The sequence below is a fragment of the Numenius arquata genome, chromosome 9 (assembly GCF_964106895.1).
Source record: "Numenius arquata chromosome 9, bNumArq3.hap1.1, whole genome shotgun sequence".
Classification (NCBI taxonomy): domain Eukaryota; kingdom Metazoa; phylum Chordata; class Aves; order Charadriiformes; family Scolopacidae; genus Numenius; species Numenius arquata.
Window position 1 is genome coordinate 37110494 of NC_133584.1, and position 12437 is coordinate 37122930.

Here is a 12437-nt window from a genome sequence, read left to right on the forward strand (position 1 = left end):
TGCATTTTGTGAGCGAGGACATCTCTTGTGGCACAGGACACCCCTTTGGATAGGGATGTGTTGGACTGCTGAGAACGCTACTTGTGTCCAATCTGAAATCCCTAACATACCAGCTCCATCACCCGTAAGCCTGGCAAGACCTGGAAGTGACCGACACTAACATTTGTTAGCAAAAGATTCCAGAGCTGGAGGATGTGGTTTGGGGTTGGTGGGGTTTTTTTCTTGTGCCTCCCCCCCTCCTTGTTTTTTTTTGTCAGTTGTACCTTAGACATCTGAGCTGCTCACAGCACCTTCTCACCACTTAAGCCCCTGCCAAAAATAATAAGCTTGGTATCCCACTGATGGATTTGTGCAGCGCTGAGATCTGGTATCTGATAGCCTTCATAAGCCAGCTCTGGATGAAAAAAATGAAAAGAAGCAAAATTTCTTTGTCCACAATAGTACACTCGCCCATATTCAGTTTCCTAATGATTTGGCTGCACATTCCTGTGCACCAGACGATAGTCTTAGCCAAGCTCTCACACCCAGGGCATATTCAATTATTTTCTATGCAAACTAAAGCAACTTAAATCCCCGAAGAGTTTGTCTGAATACTCTCCTCTGCTTACGGGGAGGACTTCAGCAAGATAATCTCTATCAGAACACACCAGCAAACCTGTTCAAGAGTATTGAGACTGAGAGTTTAGAACCTAGTTGTGCAAGAGGGTGAACCTTCCTCAGCTGTGGTTCACGTCAGTGGGGATTTACAGCGCGGTACATGTTTTAAACCGGTGCTGGGTACAAAGCAGATCACCAGACTCTTCCACTGACAAAACGGCTCACTAGTCTGCATAAAAAACTGAGAAGCTTTGAACATTTTATGTTTTATTTGAACACCGATAATAGTTTTTACATTTAGAACCAGTGCAACAAGATATGTGTGTCTGAAAGAAAGGTGGGTTTCCTAGTGCAACACAGTACAGGCCTCTGCCTTTATTAATTAGTAAGTGACAATAAGAAAGAAACTGTAAAAGACAATTCAATTGATTATTTAATCTCAGAAGATACAAAATTATGGTTCAATACACCTTTTTAGCATAAACACATATTTATATACTTCTCTCAGAGATACAGTGCAAGACTAACTCAAATTTCTTGGGGCGCTCAGCACCCCTGAAAGAGATCAAATTTAGAGAAAAAGATCCCTTGAGTTAACAAACTGCTGAAACGGAAATAGATCAAAATATATCCTTGACAAAACATTTGTTTTAGTTTTTTAAAAAAGCTTGCAAAATATCAGCAAATGTCAATAATCAAATTACAGGTAGAGATCTTTTGCAGAGAAGATAAATGCAATGTAAGACGTGTTCAAACTTGGCTTTCAAGTACGGAGAGCTTGCCTGTTTGTTCGGCGAGCATGACTGTCATCCTCTGGTTCTTAAGTTGCTAAATTCTCCTACAGCAGCATAAAAACAAGCCTCAAAATCATCAAAAGGCTGAAAAAAAAAAAAAAAAAAAGAAGAACAAGAAACATAAATACACTTGTGCATGAACAAAACCAGTGCAAGTCATCATTACGAAACAACACATGGGTAACTACCTGACACTAGAGCCTCTATGCAAGCGAGCTTCCACAGTGCCTACACCTACAGCCTCAGCGTCTGCTGAAACACACAGTCCACCTAGGCCTGAAAAGCGACCCACAAGGGAAAAATAACTTGTTCCAGTTTAAGTCCTGATTCTGAAATTTTGCATCTTGACAATTTGCATCTGATTTTTTCCTCCCTATAAGTAACTGGAGTAAAAGAGTTGATGGCGTTATACTAAATCTGGTAACAATGAAGCAACAGTTATTATTCCTTCAGAAGATGGCGATTCTGACCTACAGCTGAAAAATGTTTTGAGTTACAGACTCACTTGGAAAAAAAAGTTTTGTCTTAGTCCAAAATTGAATTCCAAAAAAACAAGTACAGAAAATTATGTTTATCAGAATGCCAAAATAAACAGCAGCAATAAAGCACTCAGAATGGTTAAAAACATCGTAATTTGCAGTAATACTGACCAAAGTTCTTAGGTCAGGTCAAAAACGTCCCAGTTTTCAAAGGTGCTGAGCTTATAGAATCATAGAATGGTTTGGGTTGGAAGGGACCTTAAAGATTGTTGAGTTCCAATCCCCCTGCCATGGCAGGGACACCTCCCACTAGAGCAGGTTGCACAAAGTCCCATCCAGCCTGGCCTTGAACACCTCCAGGGATGGGGCATCCACAACTTCCCTGGGCAACCCGGGCCAGTGTCTCACCACCCTCACCCCATGTTCCACTGATAATGACTTGAATCAGATGCCAAATGGCAACTATTTGAAAATCAGTGAAATCTTTACATTAAGATCCTCAAATATATGTTTACCTCAGGCATGCTACTAGTCCGGCTGGCATTAATTTCTTGGACCTCTTGAACCTCATTCCCATTATAATGGTCAAAAGAAAAGCTGAAACTGTAAAAGACAATTCAATATATTTATCTTCTGACTTCTCCCAGTGGACCATTCAGGAATATGGAGAGTTATCAAGTCATTGCTATCGTTTGGTATGAACTGCAATTTCATAAAACATTAGATCAGAGAGGCAGGACTCCCCACAGGCAGCTGGGCTTTATCACTCTTGCAGCCAAAGTAATGGCAGTTACACAAATCTCTTTCCTTTTTTATGAAGCAGTTAAACCATCTGACTAATTCTCTTCAGACTCCACTGTCTACTCCTGTGGACAATCCTGTACTCACAGGTGTCACGAATTACTTTTAAACTCACTCCAGCATTATAAAACCAGCTCTGACAGTTACAAGCATCTTAGGAAACTCCACCAGCTATGCATGTGCCCTCATTAAAGATATCCTGCAAAAAAACCTCTTATGCTCCATTATCCATTGCTCTGATTTTCTGGTCCCATTGTCTTGATCCTCTCAGGAATGTCTGAAGAGTGGACTATTCCACAGTATGCGTCTTGCCAGAGCCCTGAGTACATTTACAATTAATTACAAGCTACTAAGCATGTTCACTCTGTAATGGTCTTTTTTCCAGTTAATAGCAGCTGGCTTTTCACATGTGCCATTGAGTTTTTAAGACGTTCAGAAGTTTTAGGAAGTTTTCAAAAGTGCTAGATATTCACTGTTTCACCTGAAATCAGTCAAAGAAATTCAATAAATCAAGCTGAATTAAATTCAGTAAATCGGATTCAGATCAGAAATTCAATAAATCAGGTGCATCAACTTGCAGTCTGAACAGCGCTCACTGTTGCATACTGAAGTCTAAATTCCTATACGCCTATACATAAAATTGCATTTAAGTATTCAAGAAAGCTCAGAGTTAATTTCAGAGGGACTGGGAAAATGCCTGAAAGAATAATGTATAAAACTGAGGAAATTTGCTTGGGGTATCTGTACGCTACATACTCTTTGTATGTAGTCACAAGGACCCTACTATGAAGGCCTTGTACTTAAACATTACCTACATTATTGCAGGAGACTCTTGCGTAGGTGACAAACACTGTAGATAATTATGGGTTTGGAGGGGCATTTTTTTTTTTTAAATTTCCTAATCTTTTAAACATTTGGGTACTTGCTTCATTTTACATTGCAATTTACTCTACTGGTTTCTAAGTTCAGAGCGGTCACTTTCTTCCATGCACTGAATTTCCTTCTTTCATCTGTGCTCTAGTTGCTTTTGGCACTTTGGCAGGTTAGGCACAAGTGAAAACCTTCTGATTTTCTACAAAAGCAATACACATTTATGATGAAAAGCCCTTATTATTCTGAAAGTAGCAGATACAGCAGCCACCAAAGGTTTTTAAGGTGTGGACCTGTAGATGTTTTTGAGTGTGTTTAATTCTCCCTTCCTCTGAAGTCTTCCTAACGAGTTCTTTATTAATTTGAGATATATAGAGTATATAGACGCCAGAAGACACCCTCTTCGAGGCTGAGATACATCTGCCTGGAAGAGATTAAAAGCAACCTGAATGGCACTGGCAGAGAGAGTACTTTCTATGAATACTTGCTAACTCACTTCAGGCAAAAATGACCAGTTAGTTCAGACCATCTTACTGGTTTCATTCAACACAAGTGGATCTTGAAGAGGCCACCCATTCATAACCAAGGTAAAATATATGTTGAGGTTTTAAGCAATCAGAACATCACTTTGTAAACATTCTGAACTATGACTCCTTTAAAGTGTCTTCACTCTTTTTACTCTACATAGTAAGAACTCTCTAAGGCAGGTGTAGTGAACTGTATCTCATCAGTATTGCTATAATTTCTATTAAATTAGTAATACATATTTCTTCAGTGGAGAGAAAGTCCTTACATGCCTACAGCTACATGAAACGCACAACACTGATAATATTTTAGTATATCTGATGTCAACAAGCAGATCAGTGGAAACTTTGTATTAGTCCTTTCAAAACTAGCCAGTTAGGAAATAGGCAATATTTACTATGTTTTAATTAGTCTTCTTTTTCACAAATTCTGCATCCAAATTAGTGATTTAATTGAACCACAGAAGTACAATACCGTATGCTACTTAAGAGCATGTCACACAGAATCATTACAAATTTACATATACTTAAGGCTGTGTCTTCATTCCAAAAAAGATGGGCTTTTTTAACAGTGGGATAACTTAATCCAAGCAAGGTCATGGTGGTAAAACTGGAATATTCAATTCTAGGCCATCTAGGAGCAGGTCATGTATGCCGTTACCACCTTTCCTAAAGAACGCAGTTGGTGCAAATATACTTTACTAACAATGCTATTCAACATTTTTTTTTTGAAATGGAAGTTTTTACAACTGTGGCCGGTGTAAGGCACACAGCCAGCGTGAACGCTGTACCATAAATTCTAACTAAGTTCAGAAAAATGAAGCGTGTACTCACCCAATCTGGATTAAAGATACTTTAAATGCATTTCTGCATGTGAAACTACAGCCACCTTTGCTAAAACCATGAGTGAGACAAGCTCTAATAGCTCCTACTGCAAATCAGTTGGATGAGGTTAACAATGTCCCCCTTAGAGACTGTAATTCCTTGCCTTCATGAGGGTTTCATGGCAAAGTAGCTAATGTGACAATTATTGCATCGTTCATATCCTGTCTTTCTTAGCAGTGAAGGAAAAACACTAAGTCAAACTATGGGTTTCATTGGGAACTGAGGATACATTCCATCGTGCAGGACCGGATCCCACACCTACTTCACTTCTCAAATTACATTCTAATCTGTAGCTCTAATGAGTTTATTCCAGTGCTCTCCCATGTTTCTCGGCTGGATTTCACAATATTTGCAGCATTATGTAACCAGCTAATAAAAGGAGGCACTGGCAGGTGGTGACATGGACCCGCTGGCTGCGTATGAAGGAGCTGCCTTACCTTCCAAACGGTTAACAGTTCCATGTTTAATTTTGCAAGCTAAGCTGAATTGCCTAACTCTATTTAAAAAATAACATTTAAAGCAAAGCAACGCTCAAAAGTTAACGTAACTTTTACATGCAATTCAGGAAACTGCTAGGTTTTGTTGCTGGGGTATTTTTTGGTTTTTGTTTACTGTGGTAAAACACTTACACAACGATATCTTCACATTTCTTGGATCACGTGTTACGCAGTAAGCTCCATAACCAGCCACAGATCCAAAGGTGAGCCCAGCAGCTAAAGAGATTTTACTACCTGCAAGAAACCATTCGAGCGTTACTTCTCAATACAATGTCTTTAAGATCAATCTTTACACAGTATTTCTCTCTACACAGTTTTATCCAAATATTTTAAAAATAGAACCGATTTTGCCACAGGGCAGCTAGCTCTCTCAGTGTGAATAGAGGCGGTATTTCTGTAACTGAGTCATTCTCTTGCATGGCATTAGGGGGAAAGTTGACTAAATTAGGGGGCGATGATGAGGATCTAGTTATACTTGCAATTGGGAAAAAATAATCTTTGAAGCACAAACCTAAATTTGGCCATTTTCTCTACCATACATACCTTTAGAAGCATTTTTGTAATTTCTCTGGACTACCTGTTGATTTTAACGGTATCTTACAGCACTTGGGAGTCTCCAAAAATGGTAGAAATGTGTCAATATATAAAGGGTAAATTGGACAACACATGCAATCACAAAGTTTTCAGTCTGACATCAGTCCTGGACAAAGAAATGGTATCAGCAACTTCACGTTTAATTAATAAAGAATTTTAAAAGAGTTAAAACAATTAGATGACAATGAAGATGAAAATACGGTTTTAAAAGTAACTCAACATCTTCTTTCAGTGCTGTTACAAAACTGGTTCATATAAAGCCCCAAGTTTCAGTAATATACCTACATTTCTGAACAGGCATTTGACACGGTGCCATATGATAAAAGCACAGAATCAGCACAGCAAGCATTATCCACATTGAGCTGATCCCAAAATTTTTATAAATGAAGAATCCAGATCCCCAGATGTCGTTAAGCTCACAGTCCTGATACGTGGAATATTTTTAATCAAGAATTTGCAAGAAAACAGAAAGCGTTACCAATAAAAAAAAAAGTGAAGAAAACAAGTGAACGGGATAGTGAGTGCAACTGAGCACAAACAAAAAAATAGAGCATTTTCAGTAAGTCAGACATAAAGCCATATGCCTAAGAGCAAAGCATGTGCACACTGCGCAGGGAAACAGTGACCCTGAATCACAAGAACTGGGGTGGATAACGGCCACAGCGAAGCAGACAGATGCGCTGCTGGGATGCACACTTTGTGGGAGAGCTCAGGGGGACCAGGCTGGAGATGCTGCCTGCCCATCCCCGGTACCACTGCGACCTCTGCCGGGACGCCGTGCTGGGCTCGGGCAGGGCGCTGCCAGCTGGGGAAGGACTGCAAAAGTGAGTGAAATACGGAAAACGCACTTTATACTACACGATAACCTAAAACCTGCTTATCTTAGAGTTAATATCTAACAAATAATGAAAACATCAGATCAGAATATGCAAGTAAAAGGTTTTCTTTCCAGTGTGTGTCTGAAAATCTCAAAATCAAGCCAGGATGCCTTTGTAGAAACTAAACTTTAATCCATTATCATCTACTGTGCTCATTGCAGGAATGATTGAAGGAAATGAGAAGGCCCAAAACACACCAAAGGTCAAAAATAACATGACTTCCCCTTTTTGCCCTGAAAACAAACTCATCAGTAAATTAACAGAAAAAAGCAACCACTTAAATGCTTAAGTTGACCCAAGCAAATCTCATGAGACTCAGCTCATTTATAGCAGCACAGGATGGATTTAAGATGCAGTCATGTTCATTATAGCAGAGTTTTCATGTCTTGCATCTTTCTTTTTTTTTTTTTTTAAGAAAGTGTAGTGAAGAAGAAACAAATGCTTCATTTCCAAACCCTGCTGTCCCAGTACTTACCTTTCCGAGTGTATGCTACAACACCTCCAACAGCCAGCAATGCAGCATATGCAAAACCGATCCAGTCGATAGCCATGGTCCCAACTCTGGAGAAAAAAACACATTGCAACTGAAGACAAACAAGTTCCTTCCTCCTAGTAAAAAAAAATAAATCAGTACTTAAAGTGTGCTAAATAACACTACACTCTCCTAAGTTCTGTTTCTCTACTGTGTCAAAACATTCAAAAGCTGGTGTGTCTATTGGCTATTTTATCATCTTTTCACTAACGGCTGCCCTTCCTTAGCCCTCAGTATGTAGGCATACCATATTTCTATTAAGGGAAATTGGTATTTTGGGGATGTATGTAGCATGCATTTTTCCCAGTCAAAAATACATGTATGCATGCAAAAAGCTTACCACCACCCAAAAGCACCGGCTATGTGGCAGTTGTGCCACAGGGCTGATCTGGGCATACGCTGTAGATACATACAGGTCTCGCGAGTGCCCAGCTTAGTGCCCTTTCAGCCAGGCTGAAAGCACTGGGTGTGCTTCAAGCGGAACGTCACAGGCCCTGCAACACCAGGCAAAAAAACCAGGAATTTTCAGAGTCTACCCAAGGTTTGCATACAGAAACCTAGGCTGTCTTCAGGAAGCTATACACACAGACACTTTACCCTGTCTCAGTCTATGTTCCTTTGGTTTCACCTTTAGATATGGTCCAAAGTCAGGCTTCTGTCCTCCAAAAAGCATTTAAGTTGCTGCTGTAATGCTGATCCCTACTGCAGGGATCAGTAAAGGCAGCAATGGCGGTGGTCGGCAGCCCAGCAGCACTACGGCCTGTCCCCCACCAGCCGGTGGGGTACACCTTTACCCTCCTTCTCCCAAATTAAGGCTACACTTAATTAAGCGCACGTTTTATTTTACCTGAGTGGGTGTGCCCCTGGTCACAGAGTTAAGGGGGTGGCAGGGAAGACCACACGCTCCATCATTTCATGTCAGGCCTTTAATATTAAAGTTAGCAACTCATAGCGATACCCGCCTCCCCCCCCCCAACTGTAACTCCCTCAGGAGGGCAGCTGTTTTTAGGGAGCCATGGCTCCCCCAAAACCGAGGCCTGCAGAGGCGGGGACCAGGCTCAAAGCCAGGCCTTTCATCCGCCCGGCCTCGGCGGCCCAGGGCAGGCGGGCCGAGGCGGGGCGCGGCCGCCCGCTCGCTCTCCCTCAGCTGAGGGCTTCCACCGCCGGGCCCGCCGCCCCCCGCAGCCTCTCGCCAGGCTTCCCCCGCCTCCGCTCCGCCCAAGCCCAGCCCGCCGCTCGCTTCCCCCGGAGAAGGCAGGTGGCCGCCGAGGGGAGCCCGGCCAGCCCTTCCCCGCTGGCCCCCCGCCGTACCTCGCTCCCGCCGCGTCGTGCCCGCCCCGCCGCCCTCCGACCTCCCCCGGCCCCGCCTCCCGCCCCCGCCGGGCACCGTGAGTCGTTGCGGGGCAGTGGAGGCGTTGGCTGCCGCTTCGCTGTCCCTTCTCCGGCTTCTGCCCCTCAGCGGAGGGGAGGGAGGGCGTCTGCCGCCATCATGGCGGGGGCGCGGCCTCGTCGCCGCTTGCGGAGCTCCTTGCGAGGAGGGGGAGCGGCGTTTTGTGGCCTTTGGCTGAGGCGGGTGTCGGGGAGACAAGCCCGGGACAGTGGGGGGGCTTTGCACCCTGTGTGTCGGGGCCCCTCGGTGGCAGGGCCCAGCTCCCGGGTTGGCAGCTCCCACTGTCCTCAGGTGCCTGGGCTCCACGGGTAGCTGAGAGAGCTGTGGCTTACTTTTAAGCCTTTTAAGCCTAAAAACCCTGTGCCCTACCGAGTTGGGGATGGAAGAACCCCTGAAATTAGAGCCATGTCTGCAGAGCCACATGTCCCCAAAGGGCACACATCCCGTGGAGACCTGGGCAGGGACTGTGGCTAGGTTCTCCTGCCGGTGCTACCCCAGTGTCTCTGGGTGCTGTCACCGTGCTTGGCTCCGCTCTGCCAACTGCCTTTCACGCAGGAGGGTTCCTCTCGCCTCCTCCTCGCCTCCATCTTTGCCCCTTGGAGGGCAGCCTGCACAGGGTCGGGCAGGCAGACACCCAGACCAAGCGCTGAAAGCCCAAGACTGGGATACTGCACGCGTAGCTGTTTTATGAAACTGATTGATGTTGTTACTTTAACGCAGTGACTTCTCATCTGCTAGCCCCGTTTGCTGGAGCTAATCCGCCACAAGGTATTTTTATTTGTATTTTGTCACCCTCTATAGTATGTAATTACAGAATCATAGAATGGTTTGGGTTGGAAGGGACCTTAAAGATCATCGAGTTCCAACCCCCCTGCCATGGGCAGGGACACCTCCACTAGAGCAGGTTGCTCAAAGCCCCATCCAGCCTGGCCTTGAACACCTCCAGGGATGGGGCATCCACAGCTTCCCTGGGCAACCTGTTCCAGTGTCTCACCACCCTCACAGGAAAGAATTTCTTCCTAATGCCTAATCTAAATCTCCCCTTTTTCAGTTTAAAACTGTTACCCCTTGTCTTACCGCTACACTCCCTGATCAAGGGTCCCTCCCCAGCTTTCCTGTAGGTCCCCTTTAACTACTGGAAAGCCACTATAAGGTCTCCCCAGAACCTTCTCTTCTCCAGGCTGAACAACCCCAAGTCTCTCAGCCTGTCCTCACAGGAGAGGTGCTCCAGCCCTCTGGTCATCTTTGTGGTCCTCCTCTGGACTGGTTCCAACAGGCCCATGTCCCTCTTGTGCTTTCTTTAGCTTTCTGTCAAGTGAGCTGTTCCTGACCAGCACGGAATGTGTCCTTCAGCAGTAATTGAGGGGTGCCTGCCTGTGACATTCCCCACGCTTCCATTGTTCCCACAAACAGGCTGAGCGTAAACATGGCCACAACAGGGAGAGACGCACAATGTCGTGTGATGGGACTTGGATACCTGCCGCCTTCAGGGGTCACTTGAAAATCCCTGCCAAAATCTTGTGTTTCCTTTAGATTTCTTTGCTTAAAGGTGTGGGAGTTTTCCGCTCCAAAGAGCTTGCTGGAAAGCGAATCAGTATTCTCATTAGGGTTAACGTATTTAATTTCCACTCCTAATGTTCCATTTGTTTTTTCTGTTAGCGTTAACTGCTGTGACACAAACCCACTCCGTGTGAGCTGTCCAAGTCCGTCTCCTCGGTGGAAAACAGAACCGCTCTCCTTATCTCACCAGTGTCTGTGGGAAGGAAGGCTGAAGGTACAGCAACGTTGGAAAACAAACATAGGACACTTGAGGGCAGGACGGCTCCAAAATGCAAACCAAAAGCAGATTCATAAGCAGAAATCCAGAAATCTTGGATTTCTTTATGAAATATTCTGAGACTTGTGGCTCTTTAAAAGCACAGTAAAATAAACAGTGGATTAAATGGAGTGAAACCATGCAATTCTATTTGAAAGGGCTCCAAAGTGGAACAAATACAGTGTCCTTTGGCACCTCTAGGATAATGACCAGTTGTGGTTACTGATTCAATGATACTCCTCACTAAAGTAGACTGGACAACCCTGAAGTTTGGGTTAAATTTGAATTTGCATAATTATACGCTGCTTGTTATGTTCCATTTTCAATTACAAAAAGTATTTGGTATTGTTCTCCCTAAGGTGTTACTTAAACTATTATCTGATGTGAAATGGTTGCTGTATTTCACAGTACAGGTAGTCTCCTGTGGGATGTTTTTAATGGGAGGACATTTAATGAAATTGCTTTGTTCGTAGCATGATAAATCAAACCCCTCAGTCCTAACAGAGAGGTATATCAGAGCTAGCAGCTAAAGCTAGTGTTAGTGTTGCTAAGCGCTGTCTATTCTAGTTTTCAGTTGTTCATAACTGCCAATTTGAGCTGAAATTTCCCCTGTTGGGTAGCTGCTTCCAGCTGTTTTATTTTAGCTTGTTTTCATTGTTTTGTTTTGTATTATGATTTGTTTGCTTTGTTTGTGGAAAGTTCCATTTACAGCCTCTAGCATCTCTCTGGTTTGGAAAAACAGCTTTCAAATTTGGCAAGTAAATTGCTTTAGTTTCAGGGATGTATTTTTCCATCTTCATGAAAATGTGACCTGAAGAGAAGAAGGGTTAAAAGTGCTGAGCTTCTTAAAATCATACAGCCCAGTCCCCAGAAAGTTCCACCCGTATTGATAATGTGTGACCTTTTTAAGGCCCACCTGCACTCACATCTGAAAGTATGTGCTCCCTCCAGAGAAGGGCCAAGTTTGTGCCTCGCTTTGCTATAGTGTTCTGTGAAAAACAAGAAGCCTTTAAGGCACTTGGGCTGAAATGCAATGCAGCCCATCTCTCTCCCCTTGAAAATTTTTGCTCTGTTGTTAGAGAAGGTGTTGGCAGAATGTCCTGGTTTGAGGTAAAACAGAACCAGTTTTCGGTTCAGTAACTGAATGAATTGGATGAATCACGTAAAATCATGTCTCCTGCTGTAAGCTGTGTGTGGTTTTTGTTGGTCTTCCTATATTAACACTAAAGGCTACTCATAGCTGTAAGCTTCGAGTAAGATTTAATGCTAACTGCTATCCCAGAACATAACATGATACCAGAAGGGATCTGTAGAATGGAACAGTCCTGCTGAAATACCAGAGACAGAAGAGAAGGTCCTGAGTGGGGGAAAAAGGAGCAGCTAAGCACCCTGAGACAGCTGTAATTCTGGAACGTTTTTGTGCAAAACTCTCTTCATCAGGAGGGACTATGGAAAGGGGAGTAAAATGTAGTGTTAAAAATGCAGATTCAGAGGCTTCAGGTTTAATAGTCTGTAGTTAAATAAAGAAGTCAGTTACCGCATTCTACTCCAGAAAGGTGACTGTTAGAAAGAAATTCTGTAAGCTTTCAAATATATATAATTAGTGAGAAGGAAAGTGGTGTTAAAAATAATAGAAGGTTATTTTAAAAGGCTGAGGAGAATGATCTGGAGCCTCATTGAGCTGCATTTACGGGTCATTACCCCTCAGTCCTGAGGTGTGAGTTCTTGGAAAATTTAGTATGAAAGCTTAGATCCAGATCATCCCTGGCAATTCAATCAA

The 12437-nt window shown here is 43.4% G+C and overlaps 1 protein-coding gene across 2 annotated transcripts; it reads right to left on the reverse strand.

The window, feature by feature from the left end:
• Nucleotides 1-850: 850 nt before the first annotated feature.
• On the reverse strand, nucleotides 851-8823 carry TMEM14A (transmembrane protein 14A). Of its 2 annotated transcripts, XM_074153721.1 has the most exons (6): nucleotides 8763-8823; nucleotides 8299-8375; nucleotides 7395-7480; nucleotides 5580-5681; nucleotides 2386-2473; nucleotides 851-1475 (listed from the first exon to the last, which is right to left on the reverse strand). In XM_074153721.1, exons 3-6 carry the CDS (start codon nucleotides 7468-7470, stop codon nucleotides 1436-1438), a joined length of 306 nt encoding a protein of 101 aa, XP_074009822.1. In that variant the 5' UTR covers nucleotides 7471-7480; nucleotides 8299-8375; nucleotides 8763-8823; the 3' UTR covers nucleotides 851-1435. The 2 variants fall into 2 exon arrangements, with proteins under 2 accessions (XP_074009822.1, XP_074009823.1); XM_074153722.1 differs by lacking the exon at nucleotides 8299-8375 and having other exon boundaries at nucleotides 8763-8787.
• Between the last annotated feature and the right edge of the window lie 3614 nt (nucleotides 8824-12437).

Bases quoted from the DNA above. Each gene is read 5' to 3' on its own strand.
- TMEM14A (XM_074153721.1), bottom strand. From the start codon at position 7,470: ATGGCTATCGACTGGATCGGTTTTGCATATGCTGCATTGCTGGCTGTT. The intron at 5,682-7,394 runs GTAAGTACTGGG...GGTTTCTTGCAG, and splicing joins TGTAGCATACACTCGGAAAG to GTAGTAAAATCTCTTTAGCT. The intron at 2,474-5,579 runs GTAAGTGTTTTA...TGTCTTTTACAG, and splicing joins AAATGTGAAGATATCGTTGT to TTTCAGCTTTTCTTTTGACC.